This window comes from Pelophylax lessonae (assembly GCF_965119305.1).
Source record: "Pelophylax lessonae genome assembly, chromosome: 13".
NCBI lineage: Eukaryota > Metazoa > Chordata > Amphibia > Anura > Ranidae > Pelophylax > Pelophylax lessonae.
Window position 1 is genome coordinate 154,737,424 of NC_138780.1, and position 21,667 is coordinate 154,759,090.

Sequence of the window (21,667 nt, forward strand, 5' to 3'; positions counted from 1 at the left end):
TTGTTTTCTGATATGGGGACCAATCACAGATAATAATTGTTGAAAACAAGCATCAGACATCCTGAGGTAGTTCCTGTAGTCATCGGGATTGTTCTCCTTTAGCTCTCTAATCAATTCTATATGAGAATATTGATCACGGTTCTGCAGCCATTTTTTGGTCCAAATTCTTTGCTTTCTTGTGCTCTTTTTTTTTTGGTGTCTATGGATGGCTAAAACACCAAGTGCAGTGATGCAAATTTTGGCATTCTGGGCCTCATCCATATTCAATATCGATCGCCCGTTCCTGAACACGAACACTACCTGAGGAACGCACGTTGGTGATATAGAGATATATATATATATATATATATATATATATATATATATATATATATATATATATATATATACATACAGTAAACCCCCGCTCCATTGCGGTTCAGTTTTTGCGGTCCCGGTATATTGCATTTTTTTTTTTTTTTGTTATTTTACTATATAAATCATTAAAAATGAAATATTTCTGTGTTTTCCATAGCTCTTGCTATGTCTCTCAGTATCTTTTATGTGTTTAAATGAGTTTCTATTGTTTTAAAAGTGTGTTTAAAGACCTTCAAATGCTTTTACACATACAGTGACAGTAAAAAAAAAAAACATGCCTACAATGCATTTTAATAGGGTTTTTCTATTTCGCGGATTTTCACTTTTCGCGGCTGGGTCCGGAACGTAACCCCCGCAATGGAGGGGGGTTTACTGTATATATACACACGGCTGTATTAAATTATGCGGTTTAATGTCGGTCCCACGCTCCTTCGTGCTAGGCGGTCGTTGGTGCTAGGAGGAAGGGTGTGGCTTTAAGGTCACACGCACATTACATCACTTCCGCTTAAACGTGAAACGTGAGGACTACGTATGTAATCGATTGGTCTGTGACGGGTTTTTTTTTTGGATCGTTAATGTTGGCAATGTTTTCGACCGTCGAACACTGTTTCGATGGTCGGCGGGCAACGGTCGGGCGATATTCGGACCGTGTATGTTGGCAACGTTTTCGACCGACAAATACTTTTTCAAAAGTCGGTGGTCGAATAATCGGGCGATATTCTAATCGTGTATTCACGAGAAAGGATGGCAATATAGAAAACATTACCAAAGTGCGCTAAACAAATAATGAACCAAGTGTTCAAAAGTACATGGATGGTGTCCGGGTTAATACCAAAATCATATGCATTCAATCCAAACAAAAGTGCAAAAACTGTAAAAAAGTCTTTCTTTTCAAATTGGAGTGAAGGTGAGGGAGTGTTGGGAGGTGGGTGGGGCCTCGTCCCAAAAAATGATCCAAAGTGATTCTCAGTGGCCTGATATACACATGTGGACACCCAGTGTTAGGAGTGGACTCTTACCACAATGTGGAGAGATGTGAGCATGTGCTATGTTGTGTCCAGAAGTCCCAACTGATCAAGCTGGCAGGGATGGCTCTCGGAATGGGCCGGAACAATCAGCTGCTTCCAAAGTGGGGAGGGATCTGTAGGCTTCCAAGCAGGGGGAGATGCCAAGACAGAGCAAACCCAGAGAAAAGAAGAGGACTATAGTGCATTACCTTCGACTTTATTGATGAACTGAATGAAGATACACTTACACAATCCGGACGAACAGACAGCAAATACAGGGCGGTCGCAGATGTCTGCAGTACAAACCGGGACCTATGACCGCACGGCTGGCTCCCCCCGACGCGTTTCCACTAACAAGTCAGCTTCTGGGATTGGAGTTTGGGTTTGCTCTGTCTTGGCTCTGTCTTGGCATCTCCCCCTGCTTGGAAGCCTACAGATCCCTCCCCACTTTGGAAGCAGCTGATTGTTCCGGCCCATTCCGAGAGCCATCCCTGCCAGCTTGATCAGTTGGGACTTCTGGACACAACATAGCACATGCTCACATCTCTCCACATTGTGGTAAGAGTCCACTCCTAACACTGGGTGTCCACATGTGTATATCAGGCCACTGAGAATCACTTTGGATCATTTTTTGGGACGAGGCCCCACCCACCTCCCAACACTCCCTCACCTTCACTCCAATTTGAAAAGAAAGACTTTTTTACAGTTTTTGCACTTTTGTTTGGATTGAATGCATATGATTTTGGTATTAACCCGGACACCATCTATGTACTTTTGAACACTTGGTTCATTATTTGTTTAGCGCACTTTGGTAATGTTTTCTATATTGCCATCCTTTCACGTTTAATTTAATTTTCAGTGCTGCTTTCACTTCACTTTTCATCACTTTAGGATTGCGCACCTATTTTCTTTCACAATTCAATCGTGTATTCACACCTTTAGTCTTGAGATAATGTGCAGACTGCAGACAGGCTGAATGTAAACAAAGCAGTATTTAGACCAGACTGGAATGCTAGCACAAGAAGAGAGGGTTCAGAAAAAGGTTCAGTTAAAGTGAATGCGTTATTGAACACAGTTCTAAACCTTGCAATGCTTGCATTGTTAAAGGAAATGTTGGGTTTGCCCTTTAAGGATAACCGATGACAGCAGTGCAGACAGGCATCCCTTAGAAAGTCTTTAAGACTGACCTTTATTCATCGTTTTTTTGGCATCCATTGCAGGATTTTAGGCCAATGTTTTGTACTGGTGTGGCGTGTTTACAAAACACTGAAGTCAAACTGTATGTGTAATGAGATTCGGTGGAAGTGCTCCATTTACCTGTCTTGTGCTATAAATAAAGCCCTCGCCCCCCTCCCTCATTGGAAGCACTTTGAACAGGAGATGTGAATTGGTGTTTTGTTATGCACTTACTGGCGGGGTTATCCGAGGTAACGCACCAGACAGATGTGAGGTATGGGTGGGGGAGCGGAACATCTGTTAGATTGTGTGTGGAATGTCAAAGTAACACGGTGAGAATTTCTCCAGGTTTTTTTTAATATACTTCTTTTCTATTACTGTTTCAGTTGGAAAATCTTATGCTGGACAAAGATGGACACATAAAAATAACAGATTTTGGTCTCTGCAAAGAAGGCATAAAGGATGGGGCGACTATGAAGACGTTCTGCGGTACCCCAGAATACCTCGCTCCAGAAGTAGGTGGATAGCATTTATTTGCATTTAAAATACAACCGTGGCAGGTGTGTCCAAAATTTTTACCTTCCTGGGCAACATTGAAAGAAATTGTCTTGGGCCGCACAGAAAATACACTAACCATAAAGATAGCTGATGAGTAGAAAATCAGGCAGATCTCAAGTTCACAATATCTGAGAATGTACCTATCTGAAAAAAAAAAAAAATTAATTTAACCACTCTGCAACCGCTCACAGTAATACTACTGCGGCAGAGTGGCTCGTTCCCGTCCAGCCACGTAGTATTAACGTGACTTGACTCCTCCCCTTCTGGGCGGCGCTTGCGCGCCGCCGGAGGCTCGCTCCCGCTGTTTTCATTCACAGCGGGAGTCGGGCCAGGGGAGGAGCAGCGGCGATCGCCGCTGCTCTTACCCGATCGTCGGGGATCGAGTCTGGAGATCCGCCCGCTGTGTTTACACATATCTCCATAGTGACAGGGAGTGACAGATCGGACTGTTCAGCATAGCTGGACATCCGATCTGTCCATGAATCACACAGTCACCTCCCCCCCTACACGTCAGTAAGCACCAGGCATACATTAACCCCTCCCTCTCTAATTAAATTAACCCCTTCCCTGCCAGTGTCATTTTTACAGTAACAGTGCATATATATAGCACTGATTACTGCAGTAATGTCACTGGTACCCCCAAAAGTGTCAAAAATGTCAGTCAGGGGTCCGGTCTGTCCGCCGCAATGTCGCAGTCCCGCAAAAAAAATCGCAGATCGCCGCCATTACGCGTTAAAAAAAAACACCAAAAATGACAGAAATCTTTCCCTTTGTTAGTAAACGCAATAACTTTTGCGCAAACCAATCAAAATACGCTTATTGCGATTTTTTTTACCAAACATATGTAGCATAAAACAAATTGGCCAAAAACTTTTAAAAAAATTGGTTTTTACATCTTTTTTGGGGGGAATTTCATATAAAAAAATGTGAAAAATATTGTTATTTTTTCAAAATAAACGCTCTTTTTTTGTTTATAGCGCAAAAAGTAAAAATCGCACAGGTGATCAAATACCACCAAAAGAAAGCTCTGTTTGTGGGAAAAAAAGGACGTAAATTTCGTTTGGGTACGGCGTCGCACGACCGCGCAATTGTCAGTTGAAGTCGCACAGCGCCGAATCGCAAAAAGTGGCCTGGACGGAAGACAGCAAAATCCTCCGGTTGTAAAGTGGTTAAATATAAAATATAGGAGCCCATTCACACTGGGGCGACCTGTCAGGCGACCTGGTCGCCTGACAGGTCGCCGTAGGTCGCCTTCCATAGAGAAGCTGAGGACCCGTTCTAATAGGAGCGACACAAGTCGCTCCGACTTAGAAAAAGGGTCCGGAGCTTCCTTGGGGTGACCCGGAGCGACCTGCATTGACTTCAATGATATGAAGTCCGTGCCGGCCGCTCCGAGGTCGCGGTGCGAGCAGCGCTCCGCGACTTCACAGGTCGCCCCGGGAAGTAGCGTCGCCCCAGTGTGAACGGGGTCTTAAGAGGGCAACATAAAACAAGTGCGATATTTGACACCATTTTTGATAAACTCATCAATATCAGGTTGGAGGGATGTAATGGCAATTCCCAATGAAATGTCAAGGCGCTCATCCGATATTTTGGTTCGAATTGTGCCCTTTGTGTGCTTCATCCTTGAAAATAGTTGCTCATGCAGTGCCTTGAAAAAGTATTCATACCCCCTGAAATTTTCCACATTTTGTCATGTTACAATCAAAAACGTAAATGAATTTTATGTGATAGACCAACACAAAGTGGCACATAATTGTGAAGTGGAAGGAAAATGATAAATGGTTTTCTAAATGTTTTACAAATAAATATCTGAAAAGTGTGGCTTATATTTGTATTCAGCCCCCCTGAGTCAATACTTTGTAGAACCACCTTTTGCTGCAATTACAGCCACACGTCTTTTTGGGGATGTCTCTACCAGCTTTGAACATCTAGAGAGTGAGTTTTTTGCCCATTATTTGCAAAATAGCTCAAGCTCTGTCAGATTGGATGGAGAGCGTCTGTAAACAGCAATTTTCTAGTCTTGCCACAGATTCTCAGTTGGATTTAGGTCTGGACTTTGAGTGGGCCATTCTGTTTGAATAGTTTTTATTTGTTTAGGAAACGAGTAAAAAGAAGGAAAAAACTTAGTAGAGCAGTGAACAATCCTCGCACACTCATGTAGCATAAACAAATCAAGCAAATGTGAGGTTCAATAGAGATTATTGAAGTCCAAACCAGCAGGTTAGGTTTACTATGAGGATCCCAACTCACTAAACCTGTCATGAAAGCCAGAACAGTAATTATGAACTACTGGAAGAACATTCAAACTTTCTGAGTAGTGCAAGGTCAACATCCAGCAAACCTCCCACTACAATGTATGTGTGCTAGGGAGTGCGATCACAGGTACACAACCTTACCCGAATAAAGCCCAATAGGTTGAACTATGAGGCAATGGAGCCTTTAACCCACGTTGTGTAGTAAGGAAGGCTCTATCATCAGACATGCTTTACATCTGTCCCTATAGGGGAACCTGCATCCATCACTACACCCAGGTGTGTCTGGGTGAAGAGGGGAGAAGCAATAAGGGGCCATAGGGGCTTAGTGACTGGGCCATTCTAACACCTGAATATGCTTTGATCTAAACCAGGGATATGCAAACTGTGGCTCTCCAGCTGTTGCAAAACTACAAGTCCCATCATGCCTCTGCCTCTGGGTGTCATGCTTGTGGCTGTCAGTCTTGCTATGCCTCATGGGACTTTTAGTTCTGCAACATCTGGAGGGCCACAGTTTGCATATCCCTGATCTAAACCATTTCATTGTAGCTCTGGCTGTATGTTTAGGGTCGTTGTCCTGCTGGAAGGTGAACCTCAGGTCTCAAGTCTTTTGCATACTCTAACAGGTTTTCTTCTAAGATAGCTCTATATTTGGCTCCTTCCATCTTCCTATCAACTCTGACCAGCTTCCCTGTCCCTGCTAAAGAAAAGCATCTCCACAACATGGTGTTGCCACCACCATGCTTCACGGTGGGAATGGTGTGTTCAGGGCAATGTGTAATGTTTTCTGCCTCAAATAGCGTATTTTTAATTAGGCCAAAAAGTTCAATTTTGGTCTCATCTGACCAGAGCACCTTCTTCCATATGTTTGCAGTCTCCCCCACATGGCTGCTTGCAAACTGCAAACAGGACCTTTTATGGCTTTCTTTCAACAATGGCTTTCTTCTTGTCACTCTTCCATAATTTTGTGGAGTGCAGGACTAGTAGTTTTTTTGTGGACAGATTCTCCCACCTGGGCTGTGGATCTCTGCAGCTCCTCCAGAGTTACCATGGGCCTCTTACCTGCTTCTCTGATTAATGCTCTCCTTGCCCGGCCTGTCAGTTTAGGTGGACGGCCATGTCTTGGTAAGCTTGCAGTTGTGTCATAAACTTTTTCCATTTTCGGATGATGGATTGAACAGTGCTCTGTGAGATGTTCAAAGCTTGGGATATTTTTTTATAACCCAACCCTGCTTTAACCACTTTACCACTAGAGCATTTTGCTGTCTTACGTCTGAGCCACTTTTTGCGATTCGGCGCTGTGCGACTTTAACTGACAATTGCGCGGTCGTGCGACGCCATACCCAAACGAAATTTACGTCCTTTTTTTCCCACAAACAGAGCTTTCTTTTGGTGGTATTTGATCACCTGTGCGATTTTTACTTTTTGTGCTATAAACAAAAAAAGAGCGTAAATTTTGAAAAAACAACAATATTTTTCAAATTTTTTATATATGAAATTCCCCCCAAAAAAAATGTAAAAATCAAAATTTTTTAAAATTTTTGGCCAATTTGTTTTCTGCTACATATGTTTGGTAAAAAAAAAATCACAATAAGCGTATTTTGATTGGTTTGCGCAAAAGTTATTGCGTTTACTAACAAAGGGAAAGATTTCTGTCATTTTTGGTGTTTTTTTTTTTTAACGCGTAATGGCGGCGATCTGCGATTTTTTTTTTTTTTTTTTTTGCGGGACTGCGACATTGCGGCGGACAGATCGGACCCTTGACTGACATTTTTGACACTTTTGGGGGTACCAGTGACATTACTGCAGTAATCAGTGCTATATATATGCACTGTTACTGTAAAAATGACACTGGCAGGGAAGGGGTTAATTTTATTGGAGAGGGAGGGGTTAATGTATGCCTGGTGCTTACTGACGTGTGGGGGGGGGGGGGAGGTGACTGTGTGAGCCAGGGACAGATCGGAGTGTACACCTCAAGCCACAGCCAATCACAGTTAGAATCACACCCCTAGGGACACACATAACCCCTCCCTCTCAAAAAAAAAGTTAACCCCTTCACTGCCAGTGTAATTTTACAGTAACAGTGCATATGTATAGCACTGATTACTGTAGAAATGTCACTGGTAACCCCAAAAGTGTCAAAAATGTCGGTCAAGGGTCCGATCTGTCCGCCGCAATGTCGCAGTACCGCAAAAAAAATCGCAGATCACCGCCATTACGCGTTATAAAAAAAAACAACAAAAATGACAAAAATCTTTCCCTTTGTTAGTAAACGCGATAACTTTTGCGCAAACCAATCAAAATACGCTTTTTTTTTTTTTTTTTTTTTTTTTACCAAACATATGTAGGATAAAACAAATTGGCCAAAAATGTTAAAAAATTTTGATTGGGGAATTTCATATAAAAAAAAAATGTGAAAAATATTGTTATTTTTGCAACAGGTGATCAAGTACCACCAAAAGAAAGCTCTGTTTGTGGGAAAAAAAGAACGTCAAATTTGTTTAGGTACAGCGTCGTACGACCGCGCAATTGTCCATTAAATTCACGCAGTGCTGAATCGCAAAATAGGCCCTGGTCCGGAAGGGGGTAAAATCTTCCGGGGCTTAAGTGGTTAAAGTGGGAGAGTTTCAGCAACAGAGGCAATGCTGCCAATCCAAAAAGCAACCAATAACCATGCCCCTGCAATAATTTTCATCCCAACAAAATGAAAGCAGTCACTGCCTACATGAGAATGGCAACTCTGAACTGAATTCAGAAGCAGTGTAGCATTGGTGCCACACCACCACAGGAAGCTTCTTTAGTTGACATCACTGGCAGATGTATATTGTGTGTGTGTGTGTGTGTGTGTGTGTGTGTGTTGGTTGGTTGGTTGGTTGTGTTTTTTTTTTTTCTTTTCCATAGTTCTACTTTAATAAGTTTTCCAGGCCAGCTGAAAATGTAACCCTACTGCCTGGCCCTATGTGAGTTAGAGAGAAGCTTCATCCCTTCAGACCTTGTCCACTGGATTGTCTTTAAAAATCATACTCATCCACCCAGCAAATTCAGTGTTGTCAGTTGTAATCCATCACCGCATGCTGGGTTCTGCTTCTATCTTTGTTTACATCATCCCAGCCGGAGGTCGCTTGCAGCTGGTCCCCTGATGATGCACTACTGTGCATGTGTAACGTGTGATAGAAGCACAACTATGTCATTCTTTCCTAGGCGAGAAATCTGAAAGCACAAGGCTGGAAAAAAAGGGAACTTTTATCTGTGAATCTGAAAAAAAAAAAAAAGAGGCGGAGAGAAGTAATAACCTAAAAATTGGAAAGAAATGGGTGAAGGTTCACTTTAAGGCTTGATTCACACCTTTGTGCTCATGATAATGCCTGCAAAACCTGCGTTCTGAATGTGCTACAACAAAAATGTAAATGACTGCAGTTTACGAGTCTCAGATGTGCTGGCTGAATTGGGCTTTTTATCCTTTATTTTCAACTGGTGCTCCTGCCTGCCAATAACACCATAACTTGTTTTCCTAGTGCAGTGGTCTCCACACTGCGGCCCGACAGCCAGATGCCACCCTTTACTTGCTTTTTATTTCATCCACTGATACAAACATTGGAGTAAACCAGTGATGAGACACAGTTCATCCCAATGACACCAATGGTGGGACACCATTCCTCTCAATGACACCAATGGTGGGACACAGTTCCTCCCAATGACACCAGTGATGGGACACAGTTCCTCCCAATGACACCAATGATGGGACACAGTTCCTCCCAATGACACCAATGGTGGGACTCAGTTCCTCCCAATGACACCAATGGTGGGACACAGTTCCTCCCAATGACACCAGTGATGGGACACCGTTCCTCCCAATGACACCAGTGATGGGACACCGTTCCTCCCAATGACACCAGTGATGGGACACCGTTCCTCCCAATGACACCAGTGATGGGACACCGTTCCTCCCAATGACACCAGTGATGGGACACCGTTCCTCCCAATGACACCAATGATGGGACACAGTTCCTCCCAATGACACCAATGATGGGAGACAATTACACCAAAGGATGGGGCACAATGTCTCCCAATGACACCAATGATGGGGCACAATTTCTCCCAATGAAACCATCAAAGAGGCACAATTCCTCCCAATGACACCAATAAAAGGGCACAATCCCTCCAACTGACTCCAAAGATGGGGCATTGTTTTGTCCCACTAACGTCAAGACCTTTTCTACTCCCAATTGCCACAGATAGCCCTACTAAAGTCTGAAGGACAGTAAACTGGCCCTTTGATACTCACTCTAGGACAGGGGTCTCCAAAATCTCTAAACACACACCTCTCGCTCTCCTTTTTTAAACCACGGGGGAGGTGTTTTTATAGATCTCAGAGATGGCTGGGAAGAATGCTAACTAATAGTCAGCAGAGGCAGAAAGCACAGTAGATTTGTGACACAAACCATTTTTATTTTTTTTGTAGTTATCAGGAGATATTACAAATCACGCTCTATGGTATATTTACAAGACCAAAGGCAGCAAATGAGAGAAGTACATTATTGAGGTTTATGTACATTTTATTGGCACCCCAAAGGACATATACAGTAGAAGCACACCTTCCTGAACTATAGTGTAACACAGAATAGATGAGAATTCTCAGTGTAAGGTAGTGTGGTGCATTGACAGAATCGTGAAGATGCATTATTTTGTGTGTTGGTGTGCTTATGGACCATTCAAAGTAAATGGGCTACCATAATTCCATTTGGCATATGCAGAGGTGTCAGTGGCCCCCTATACATTGTACTTCACTTCTGGCATGGAAATATAATGCTTTTATAAGTGAAGATGTTTGATGGTCCTAAAGGTAAGCTGGGGGGGGGGGGTAATAAGTATGGATAACATTTTCAGTAATGCTGGAAAAAACATTTTAATAAAGAAGTAATTTAGTATATTATCAGCGTTTGCAGTTCTTATATTTATTTCTTAAGGTGGATGACCACAAACCAAAAATGCTATTTAATACATTTTTTATATTTAAAGCAAACTCCCCTATCCATCCAGAGAAATCACTTTGAAAAACACCCCTAGCAGTTCTGGCCGTGGCCATCTTGAGTAAGGCTAAATGATTCATAATAGCATTTAATTCCTGAATCCATCTGCCATTAGCTGATGCACACAGACAGAAGGGTGTGCTTAGCCAGAAAACCACTCCTCATCTCCTGAATACTCTTGGGATGTATGACATCATTTGCCTAGGCCTAAAAACCAGAAAGTAACTGAAAAAAAAAAAAAAAAAAAGTTCAAAACAAGTAAATATAAAATACCTTCCTATCTGTTTAGTAATGCTAGCAGCAGAAGGATTAAAAATAATTAAAACTGAACTGAACTCTCTCAATCAGCATTATTTGGTGCATTGAATGCTTGTGTGAACATCTCTCTGGAGTAGACCCTTCCTCTACACGTATGATGGACAAACCAGTCTGGAAATCGCCATGTGGAGGGCTTGCTACTCTGATTGACAAGCTCTTGACTGACTGCATCCTCTCTACTAGAACCTCTCACCAAGTGACTGTATTGGTTGTGAGGTCCCAAGACCAGCAAGATTCCAGCTGCTAATTCTGGTTGGGTTGGGGTTTAATTTTTCAAAGTATCTGAAAATCCAGAAACTTTTTTTTTAACTAAGGCCGGCCAGTTCAGCAGGAACTCACTGAGATTTGAACCGTTAATGGGCAGGCTGAATGTACCAAGTTGATTGATCGATCAACTTGGGTACAACCAGCCTGCCGGATTCTCTTGCGATGTTCGCAAGCGGCTGCTATAATCACTGTCTTCTCAGCTTCCCCCACCAGGAGCACACAATTGCTCGGCAGGAGACATCCCCCTCTCAGTACTGTCTGTGTTGATAGGGGAATTGTGCAAACTTCTTTCCTGCAACCACAAAATTTCCACCATGTATGGCCTGCCTTAGATCTAGTCTAGTATCTGTTCTTATCCATGTCCAGTAGGGCTGCTCTGCCATCATTCTGGTCTTTTTGGCTGGGATGGCTGACTGTATAGTATCCTTACTAGTATGATGGGGTTAAAGATTTGAGCAGTGCTACCTTGTCTGGCCAGGGGTTATGAAGGCAGAGAGTGCCCCCTAGGAGTGGCGACCAAGGGTGCTTCTAGTATCACTATGGGTTTGACACCTCACTCTGAGAACAAGCATTAGGCCACAATGCCACATCATTTTTTTCTGCACTTTAACTCATGGGTTAGTGGTTCACAACTCCAGTCCTCAGGACCCACCAACAGGCCAGGTTTACAAGAAAACTAAATGACATTACAAGGTGATTCCATTTGCTGCTCAGTGATTGCAGTATTCTAGTCTGCATCTCCCCAAGGTAATACATAAAATCTGGCCTGTTAGTGGGTCCCGAGGACCGGAATTGAGAACCACTAGGCTAGGCCTTTTAGCCCAGACAACGGCAATTTTTGTTACCAGACTTGCTATTGTTCATGCACTGGCATCTTCTTTTTTTTTTTTTTTTTTTTGTATTTATTTGCTCTCAATGTGTTTGTCATTGCACTTTAAGGGAGATTTTACTAACATTGGAACAGCTGTGCCTGGCAGCCAGTCAGCTTCTGTCTTTTTCAAAGCTTAAGCTAAAGAACTAAAACCATTGATAAAATTGTTTCCCAAATTAAGTCATGCTGTGAATGATAATTGTTGCATTTTTTTTATGCTTTTAACCAAACTGGCAAACCATCAAATGGCCCTGTGTGTGTGTGTGTTTCACCCACGGCTGGTAGGGTGTAGGTCTTCGGACCTACCCTGAAGTTTAGGTGTATGGCCCCCTAGGCTCCTTCCTCCCTTGCCTTGGGGGTCCCTCTTCGGGAGAGCTCCTAACTTAGTACTCAGTGGTCAGCTTCAACTGATCATAAGGAGAGGGGTCAGCCTGGCCTTTAACCTAGATGGACTTTTGTGTGCCTTGCCCCGCGGGGGGGATAGGGAAATGTCCTGCTTCGGAAGGGGACCATAAGACACACGGCAGTGCACTTTTTTTGTGTGGTCACATATAAGTTTTGGTTCACTTTAGTGTTTTCTTTTTGTGCACCACTCTGGGGGGGGGGGGAAGGAAGAAAGTATCTAAAAATTAGAACGGTTTTAAACACTCTGTATGTCCATAAATTAGCTGAAGGAAGAGCTGTTTTTATTACCTTTGATAACTATTATTATGCTTTGGATCTTTTTAGATTAGACTTTGATGGATGGCATGTTGATCAGAACTTTTTTTTTCTGTAGGTTAAGCATTCGAGCAACTAATAAGATGAAGGGCTGATACACATGCATGCTGGATGCAGAATCGCATTGTTTGATCTGCAGTTGTGTGGTTTAATGTTTGCAGCATCTGCTAAATGGATGTAAAGATATGTGTTTTTTTTGTGTTTGTTTTTTTTACCTTACTGCATTAGCACTGGCAGGATGACTGCATTGAAAATACATGAAAATATTGCATAATGGTAATACATTTATTTGATCTAAAAAACGATAAACAGACACAAGGTCGCACCGGCCTAGTGCATTATCCTTTAAGCAGGTTTATTAAAATAATTAAAAATACTCACAAACGAGTTCTTGATAAAAAAGCACATCAGACAAAGTTTAAAATCCTCAAGGGCTCTGAAGAAGAGGCGCTGCCTCGAAACGCGTAAGCCAGTACAGCTTCGGGGAACGATCCAATCCCGATCTCAATGCTGAGGATTTTAAACTTTGTCTGATGTGCTTTTTTTATCAAGAACTCGTTTGTGAGTATTTTTAATTCATTATTTTAATAAACCTGCTTAAAGGTTAATGCACTAGGCCGGTGCGCCCTTGTGTCTATCGTTTTATAGTGTTCCCAGACCACCCTGGTCTAGTGAGGGGCTGCAAGGCTGAAGCATTACAAAGTTGCCGTGTCGTTTGTTCTCGACATCTAAAGTCTATAGCCCGAGCTGGATAGAGGATTGCACCACTCAGAGCGCACCGACGGTTTATCTATTTGCTTATTTATTTGATCTAAACATGGGATAATATTTCTGCATGGATTTCAGCTTAAAGAGGACTTGTACTATGAAAGATGTGCTCAAAACAGGCAACTAAAGGGTAAAGAACTAATCACCAGTGTTGTCTGTAGGCGCCCCCTGCATCTGATATTTGCCCCATTGCTGGCTTACCGTGCCATGTTCTACACTTTGTGTGCAGGTGGCTATCTTGTGAGAGGCAGGGCTTTGCTTCCTCATATCAGAGCTGTCTCCTGATGAAGCAGCAGAAGAGGTACGAGAAGTACAGATCCATTGAATAGATAAAGCCGAAGCAGGGAGGTTCTTTCACTGCAGCTTTTCAGGTACAGTTTCCCCTCCAACGAGGAGAACCATGAGCAGCTGAGTGGTAACATCACCAAATCTCATCCCAAATATTGTGAGAGCAGTAATCAGAGATAGCCCTAGATCAGGAATGTCAAACTGAATTTAATCGCGGGCCGCATCAGCATTATGGTTGCCCATTAAAGGGCCGGTTAGATCAGTAAGATTACATGTCCAGAGCACCCCACGCCCCTTTACACCCTTACATGAGATGTTAAGAGCCCCCCCACCATCAGAGGTCAAGAGTCACCCACCCTTCCTTACATCACAATGCACCCCCTTACCTTGTGCTGCTGCCAGAAAAAAGATGCGGATGGATCTGGGAAGAAGTGCAGGGTCTGGAGGAGAACCAGAAGAGGGCCGGAGTCAACTTCCAGAGTATGCTGAATGCTGAGACCAGGGGAGGCAAAGGCAAGGTGGTGTTGTGACTGCACAGAGAGGTGTAGGATCTGTAGGAGGAGTTCTGCCCTCCTCTCTGCTGCGGACTGCTGAGAAGGGGGGCAAGAATGAGCCTTTCTGCAGCTGCACAGAGGAGTGCTGGGTCTGGCAGAGGAGTTCTGTCCTCTCTGCTGCCAACTACAGAGACAAGGTGGGGGCAAAAACAAGGGGGGGTCCTGCAGCTGCGAGGGCCACATGAAATGACCTGGAGGGCCGCATTCGGCCCGCGGGCCTTGTGTTTGACACCTGTGCCTTGGATGATCTTACAATGCAAATTTACAGCTATGAGGTAGAAGTCACAGATGTGCATAAGTTAAATGTCAGGAAATTGGTTGTCATATTTCAAGAGGCATTCTGAACAAAATGTCTTTTTATTTTTTCCAGTGCTGATTAGGTTGATGTTTTTCTGTTCAGGTCAATTTTTATTATCCCTAAACTGATCTGCAAGGAAAATATGGCAGGTTCAATTAAAAGCAAAGTCTGGCACATGGGAAATTGTATCCACATTGCATTGCTGCAAGTATCGTCTCTGAGCCTTTTTTACACCGCTATATTATAGCATGTCAAAGATCGGAGGAATATACACTTGCAGCAATAGATACTTTGTCTCTAATTCCAATATATGGCAAGAGACGTATTTTCTGGGCACAGCAGTCTGTGCTGATATTTTCTGAACACGGTAAACCCAGCACTGATGTTTATGCAGTTGCTGCCTGCTTGTGTTTTTCTTCTGTTTGGAATCTGTTGCATGAGCAGCAGCGCTGGCGATCTGTTGGGCTTTGATGTGCCCTCGATTATAGTGGGTACAGCTGTTGTGCTGTCTCTTGTAAATTCCAGGCTACAGCTGTCCAGAGCTGTTCCTCGTGGATTGATGGTCAGCCGGGTTTAGCATATGACTTCTCCGCATAGAACTGCCTGTCGTTAATAGATGCGCGTGGCAACCACGCTGACCTCCCCAGGAAATTTGCACGGCAGATATTAATATGCTGGCATGATATGTGCCAGAGGGTTAATTTAGGGGTCTGAGTTTCAGTGACAGGGGTAGCTTAGAGAAGGTGTCGGTCTTACAGCCAATCCAAGTCCGAATGGCTTTTTCCAGTGGTGGTTTGAAAAGATCTGACAGATTATGGTCACTATGGGCAACTGACATTTCCCTTTCTCTGTATTTACTGTAATTAATAGCAGTGCATTGTAACAACAGCTGCACCCAGAACTATTCTTTATGTACTCATATATGTTTTGTAAATAGTCATATCAATAACTGTGTGCATATTTATCACATACAATATGTAGACTCTGCTTCCTGATTGATACTGTTTAATGATTGCTGCTTACTGTTTGCCTTTCTCAGTGCCAGTTTGTGGTCAGATTTGACATGATTGTAAAACACGGTCTTCATAAAAATTGCAGTGTGACTGTACAATCTCATTTGAAGGAGTTTTAGACCTGAAATATGACAAAAGTATATGCTTCTATAGTTTGTTTCTCTCTCCTTTAAGAGCACAAAGTGTCTGCTGCCTCATTCCTCTGCTATCACTTCTGACAAGTTTTCCTGACACCAAAACAAAAATGGTGACAGGGGAGGGATTTTCAGTTAATTGCAGTCACAGCTCCGTTCCTGTTTGCTGTGTAAAGGGGGGGGGGGGGGGGGAGAGAGATGCATTTATTTGGTTCAGATGGTGTCAAGCGTGTGTGGCGGCAACCAGGTGAGGAGTACAAAGACAAGTGTGTCTTGCCTACAGTCAAGCATGATGGTGGGAGTGTCATGGTCTGGGGCTGCGTGAGTGCTGTCAGCACTGGGGAGCTACAGTTCATTGAGGGAACCGTGAATGTCAACATGTACTGTGACATACTGAAGCAGAGCATGATCCCCTCCCTTCAGAGACTGGGCCACAGGGCAGTATTCCAACATGATAACCCCAAACACACCTCCAAGAGGACCACTGCCTTACTAAAGAAGCTGAGGGTAAAGGTAATGGACTGGCCAAGCATGTCTCCAGGCCTAAACCCTATTGAGCATCTGTGGGGCATTCTCAAATGGAAGGTGGAGTGCAAGGTCTCTAATGGCGCTTTTCCACTGCATAGAACCGTACCGGCTCGGCACGCTTTTGTGCTTTTCCACTGCGGTACCGCATGGTATAGGGTCAGAACGGTTCGGTACGGTACGGTATAGGTTTGCTTTTCCACTGCATGGAACCGAACGGTACGGTACGGTACGGCTCTGAAAAAACAGTACCTACTCGATTGTGGTTCCAACAGGTACCAAACTGGTACCATATCCCACAATCCTTTGCATGCAGTCACTACTAGCCACTGATTGGTCAGAGAATCACACCCACCCCGTTGTTATCCCACCCACTTAACTTTAGTACTACTTTAGTGGAAAAGCAAACCTATACCGTACCGAACCGTTCCGACACTATACCATGCGGTACCGCAGTGGAAAAGCAAACCGGGCCAAGCAGGGCCGAGTAGAGCCGAGCCGGTACTTGCAGTGGAAAAGTGCCATAACATCCACCAGCTCTGTGATGTTGTCATGGAGGAGTGGAAGAGGACTTCAGAGGCAACCTGTAAAGCTCTGGTGAACTATGTCCAAGAGGGTTAAGGCAGTGCTGGAAAATAATGGTGGCTACACAATATATTGTCACTTTGGGCCCAATTTGGACATTTCCACTTAGGGGTGTACTTTTGTTGCCAGCGGTTTAGACATTAATGGCTGTGTGTTGTTATTTGAGGGGACAGCAAATTTACGCTGTTATACAAGCTGTACACTCACTAATTTACATTGTATCAAAGTCTCATTTCTTCAGTGTTGTCACATGAAAAGATATAATAAAATATTTACAAACATGTGAGGGGTTTTCTCACTTTTGTGAGATACTGTAAAAGCTGATAATTTTAATCACCTCTGCCAGTGTTAAGTGGTTTGTCTCATCCATGTAAACTGATACATCTGCTGGAGAGCTTGAGTTCGTAAAAAACAACAGACTTACTGGCCGCATCACCAGATGAAATTAGAGGAAAAAGGAAACAAATGCATCCATAACATCTAAAGCCTCGTACACACGCAACGATTGATGGCCGACCGATCGGCCGTCTTTTGTCCAGTGTTGTTGTGTTAGTTGAAATGTGCTCTAGACTGCACACAAATTTTTTCGGCCAACAACCAACTTCTGAAGTGATGTCATGTGCTGGTTTACTTTCCGTGTGACGAACAATCGGCCGTTCTGTTGACGGCCAACAAAATTTTATAGCATGCACACCAGATTTTTTCCGGCCGAAAAGTCGCAGTCGGTCGTCGGAATCATCATACTAACAAGCCGATAATCGGCCGATCGGACGTTGGCCGAAAATTCACGGCCAACAATCGTTGCGTGTGTACGGGGCTTAACAGTTGGAAGGCTGCAATATATTGTTTGCTTTTGGGTTTAATACTGCTTAAAGTACAGCCATTGTGTAGCAGTAAAAAGCAGGAAGCATATGGCTGCCCCATGTACATAGATTGCACATAGATTATTGAACTGTGCACTAAAATAAGGTTATTAAAACTTTAGAAAACACAGACCAGAAGGATTGAAGATATTTTATGGTCATTGAAACTGGGCTTTTTTTTTTTTTTTTTCTGGTTTCACACTGCCACAAAGGTGCAGCACCTTTTAGTTGAATTTCGAGGGAGTTTCCATCACATTCCAGTGTGCTCAGGACCTCCTAAATTATTCCATGTTTTCATGTTGTTCCACTGAATCTATTCGGATGCTCTCAGTTTTGATCAGCCGGTCTGACTTGTCTTTTTGTGTTATTTGGGGCATTTTGAAGAGACTTGGCAGCGTGTCATACAGACATATGACAACTGAGACAGGGATGGTCATAGGGCAATGTAGTGTGGATGTATATAGAAAGTTCACTGGCAGCCTCTGAAGCAATCCATAAACTCTATAACTTGCCATACATTCCCAGTCTGGCCAATTGTAGTGTAATTAGGAAAATGAGGAGAAGTCTGGAAGTCAACCTGACCCCAGATGACCTCTACCTAGTGAAAAAACAATATTTTTTTACTTTATGCTATAAAACCTACCCAGTAAAAAATGCAAAAAAATCTAATTTCTTCATCAATTTAGGCCAATATGTATTCTGCTACATATTTTTGGAAACAAAACCCCAATAAGCATATATTGATTGGTTTGCGCAAAGGCATAGCATCTTAAATCTATGAGATAAATTTATTGAATTTTTTTCTTTTTTTTTTTTTTTTTTTTACTAGTAATGGTGGCAATCAGCAATTTTTAGCAGGACTGCGACATTGCAGCGGACAAATCTGACACCAAGTGACACTTTTTGGGGACCAGTGACACTAATACAGTGATCATTGCTAAAAAAAATGCACTGTCTCTGTACTAATGATGCTGGTAGGGAAGGGGTTAACAGGGGAAATCAAAGGGGTAAATGCTCCTTGGGAGTGCTTGCTAACTGTGTGGGGGATGCTTTGACTGGGGGAAGACAGAGATCCATGTTCCTGCTTAGCAAGAACACAAGCTAGCCATTCTCCCCTATCACAGAACGGCGGTCTGCCTTGTTTACATATGCAGACCGCTCTTCTGCCTCGCCGGAGAACGATCAGTGTGTCCTGGCGAACATCGCGTCCCCCAGGCCTGCTGAATGGCTCCCACAGTGTCCAATCACAGCGGGAGCGGGTCGCGCCCCAGACCCAGTGCACAAAATCATGTATGGGTATGTGATTTTGCGAAAGGAGAGCTGCAGTATATCTGCGTAGAATGGTCCATAACAGGCTAATGAATGTGCATTTATTACATATTTGCAACAGGTGGACTATGCCTTTTAACTGAGCAGATCTCCGTATACAAAACCATACCAACCAGCCTGAAACCAACCAAATTATCCTGTCTAACAGTATGCATTAAAAATGGGTTTAGTTGGCACACATTTGCAAATACAAGCATACACTGTAAGCTACAGAGCCCCGTAAAGGGGCTCTGTAGACTGTTTTCTATAGTCCTAACATTAGGTTTTGAGGGCCTCCACACTGGAAGCACGTGCATTATAATGGATAGGCAGAGGGCAGGTGAGCCCCTCCTTAACGGCACAGGGGCACACTGGACACCCAGCACATAGCACTGTGGCAGCAAAGGGGTCCAGTGTGCCCCCTCACAAATATTTCAACAGTACAAACACTGCCCACACCTATAACTGGCCTTTGCAGCAAGAGCACATGGAAGGGCAACGCATGCAATACTAAACCAAAGAAATTTCTACCGACCAGCCTGCAACCAACCGAATTAACTTGTCTAACAGTATGAGTTAAAAAACAGGGGTTTCATTTGCACACATTTACAAATACATGTGTAGCACTACTCCCAAGGGAGCTGCTGAGTGTGGGTCCCCCTGGGTTACCACTAGCAACAGTACCTTTAAGCATGTTTTTCAAGTGTGAGCACTTCACACAAGAACCAGTCCAGTTTCTTTGGTTTTTAGGGTTTATTTGAGAACTTGGATGGGAGAAGGGAAAAGTGGGATATTCCCAACAACTGAACTATGCACAATTAGGCAGGGACACTGAAAAATGGTGCTTGACGCTGATTAGCACTTCACTGACGCTGGTTAACGCTGACTGATGCTGGCCTCGGCTAGGCCACTTACTGGAACTTCACCTCTGACTGTGGTAAAGTCCATTTGAGCTCCCCAAACTTCAGGGCTTTACTACTTGGCACCCCCTTTACTGTACACTCCTGGTTAGCTGGCTCCTGGATCCTCTTTGACCTCTCTGGAGTGGTCTCCTCTCCTAGGCAGACCCCATGGCAGATCTTGAGTACTCACGACACTGTTTTTCCAGAAGATCTCTGCCCAGCAGCTCCACTTGGTCAGCAACTCTGGATCCTTTGCAGCCCAGCTCAACCTCCGGTCCCTAGGCCAACTGCCTGGACCACCTTCTCACTTTTACAGGAAGAGAGACAGCCTTCACCTCCTCCTGGGACTGATGCTCCCACCAAAAGACACCCTGTCACATGCTCCCCTCCAATTTATGTCCAATCCCAGGATGCAGGAGTGTGCCAGTGGCTAGGTTTCCTCCACTGTCCAATGAGCTCCCTCATTGGCTGCAGTGGGGACACTCCCTCAGACCCAGTGAATCACACTTGGAAACATGCAACAGGCTAAACTAATAGATCAGGCCCTCCTGATAAGCATACAGGGCCACAAATATGCTTTTCCTAGCACCTACCTAGGAGGGTGCTACACATGTGTGAGCTACACAGCATATCTCAGTATGCCTAGGTAAAAATATAAAAATCATATGCGGTATGCCTTTGCAATATTGTACATGCACATTTCTCTATGCTTTTTTGTCTCTTTTAAAAACACTGCAAGTACAGAAAAATACCCTTTCATCGATCCAAATTCAGCGAGCTCCTAACCACCTATCCTGCGCTGACACGCTGTACTGAAACCTACTAAGCCTACACCCCCTTATTTTTTGGTAATGAGGGTGGAGGTGTTCTGCAGCCCAACAGGGGATATCTGGGTAGAGCTGACAACACTGCTTAGGATTTTAGTACTACAGAGACACTGTGCTGTCAGCTCTAACAGAAAAGTAGGTGCTCGCTGGATTTCTGGTATATTGGGAGGTATCTCTGTGTACATGCAGCATTTGTAAATTTGGGGGGGGGGGGGGGGTTGTACATGTATTGCAGCGATGTACGGAATGCTTTTTTTTTTTCTTTTTTGCCTGGTGTGCATTTTAAGCAGGGAAGTTTATTATATCCACTCACTAAAACTAGAGGAAAAGCGGTTTAAAGCGGAGTTCCGGGCACAAAATCAATGTTTTTTTTTTTTTTTTTTGTGCCCGTCCGCTAGTTCTTGATAACCTGAAAAGGAATTGGATAGTTTTTTTTAAAAACTCACCTTGTAATTGTAGATCGTAAATACTCACCTCAGGGTACTTCCTCCCTCGGAGCCGCGGCTCACCCCGTCACTTCCTGCCTCGCGATGATTCCTGGGAGCTGAACGTCATCGCTCCCAGGAATCAATGCGACGGCACCGGTCCTGCACGTCATTTCCGGGCGACGCCGCATTCCCCTGCTAAACAGCTTCTGGGCATGCCCAGAAGCTGTTTAGGAATGCGGCGCCGCACCGGAAGTGACGAGAGGGGCCGGTGCGGCGCATTCTGGGAGAAGAAGACGCAGAAGAGGACCGCGCCGGCTTCAGCTGCCCACAAGAGAGATAGAAACGCTGTGGAAGAAATTTTATAAGTAAGTATTTCTTCTAAAAGGTAAGTGCGAACCGGGACAGATCAGAGGCTAGCCATTGTGGAATGTGCTAGCCCTGACTGTCCTGCGGGTATGCTTATTGAAAAATGACATCTGTGCCCGGAACTCCGCTTTAACCTTTAAAGTGCGTAAGGGGTTCTTCACTGTAAGAGCGGTAAGGATAAGGAATTCTCTTCCACAAGCAGTCGGATCAGCAGGGAGCATCGATAGTTTCAAAAAACTATTAGATGGG

At 43.9% G+C, this 21,667-nt stretch overlaps 1 protein-coding gene across 2 annotated transcripts in view; it reads left to right on the forward strand.

Annotated features, from left to right (window-relative positions):
• Positions 1 to 21,667, forward strand: part of AKT1 (AKT serine/threonine kinase 1) — a 237,600-nt gene that overhangs the window by 180,540 nt on the left and 35,393 nt on the right. For both annotated transcript variants that reach the window (XM_082275278.1, XM_082275277.1), the window contains exon 10: positions 2,927 to 3,055. In XM_082275278.1, coding sequence (XP_082131404.1) covers positions 2,927 to 3,055 — 129 coding nt within the window. The remainder of the gene's footprint in view (positions 1 to 2,926; positions 3,056 to 21,667) is intronic.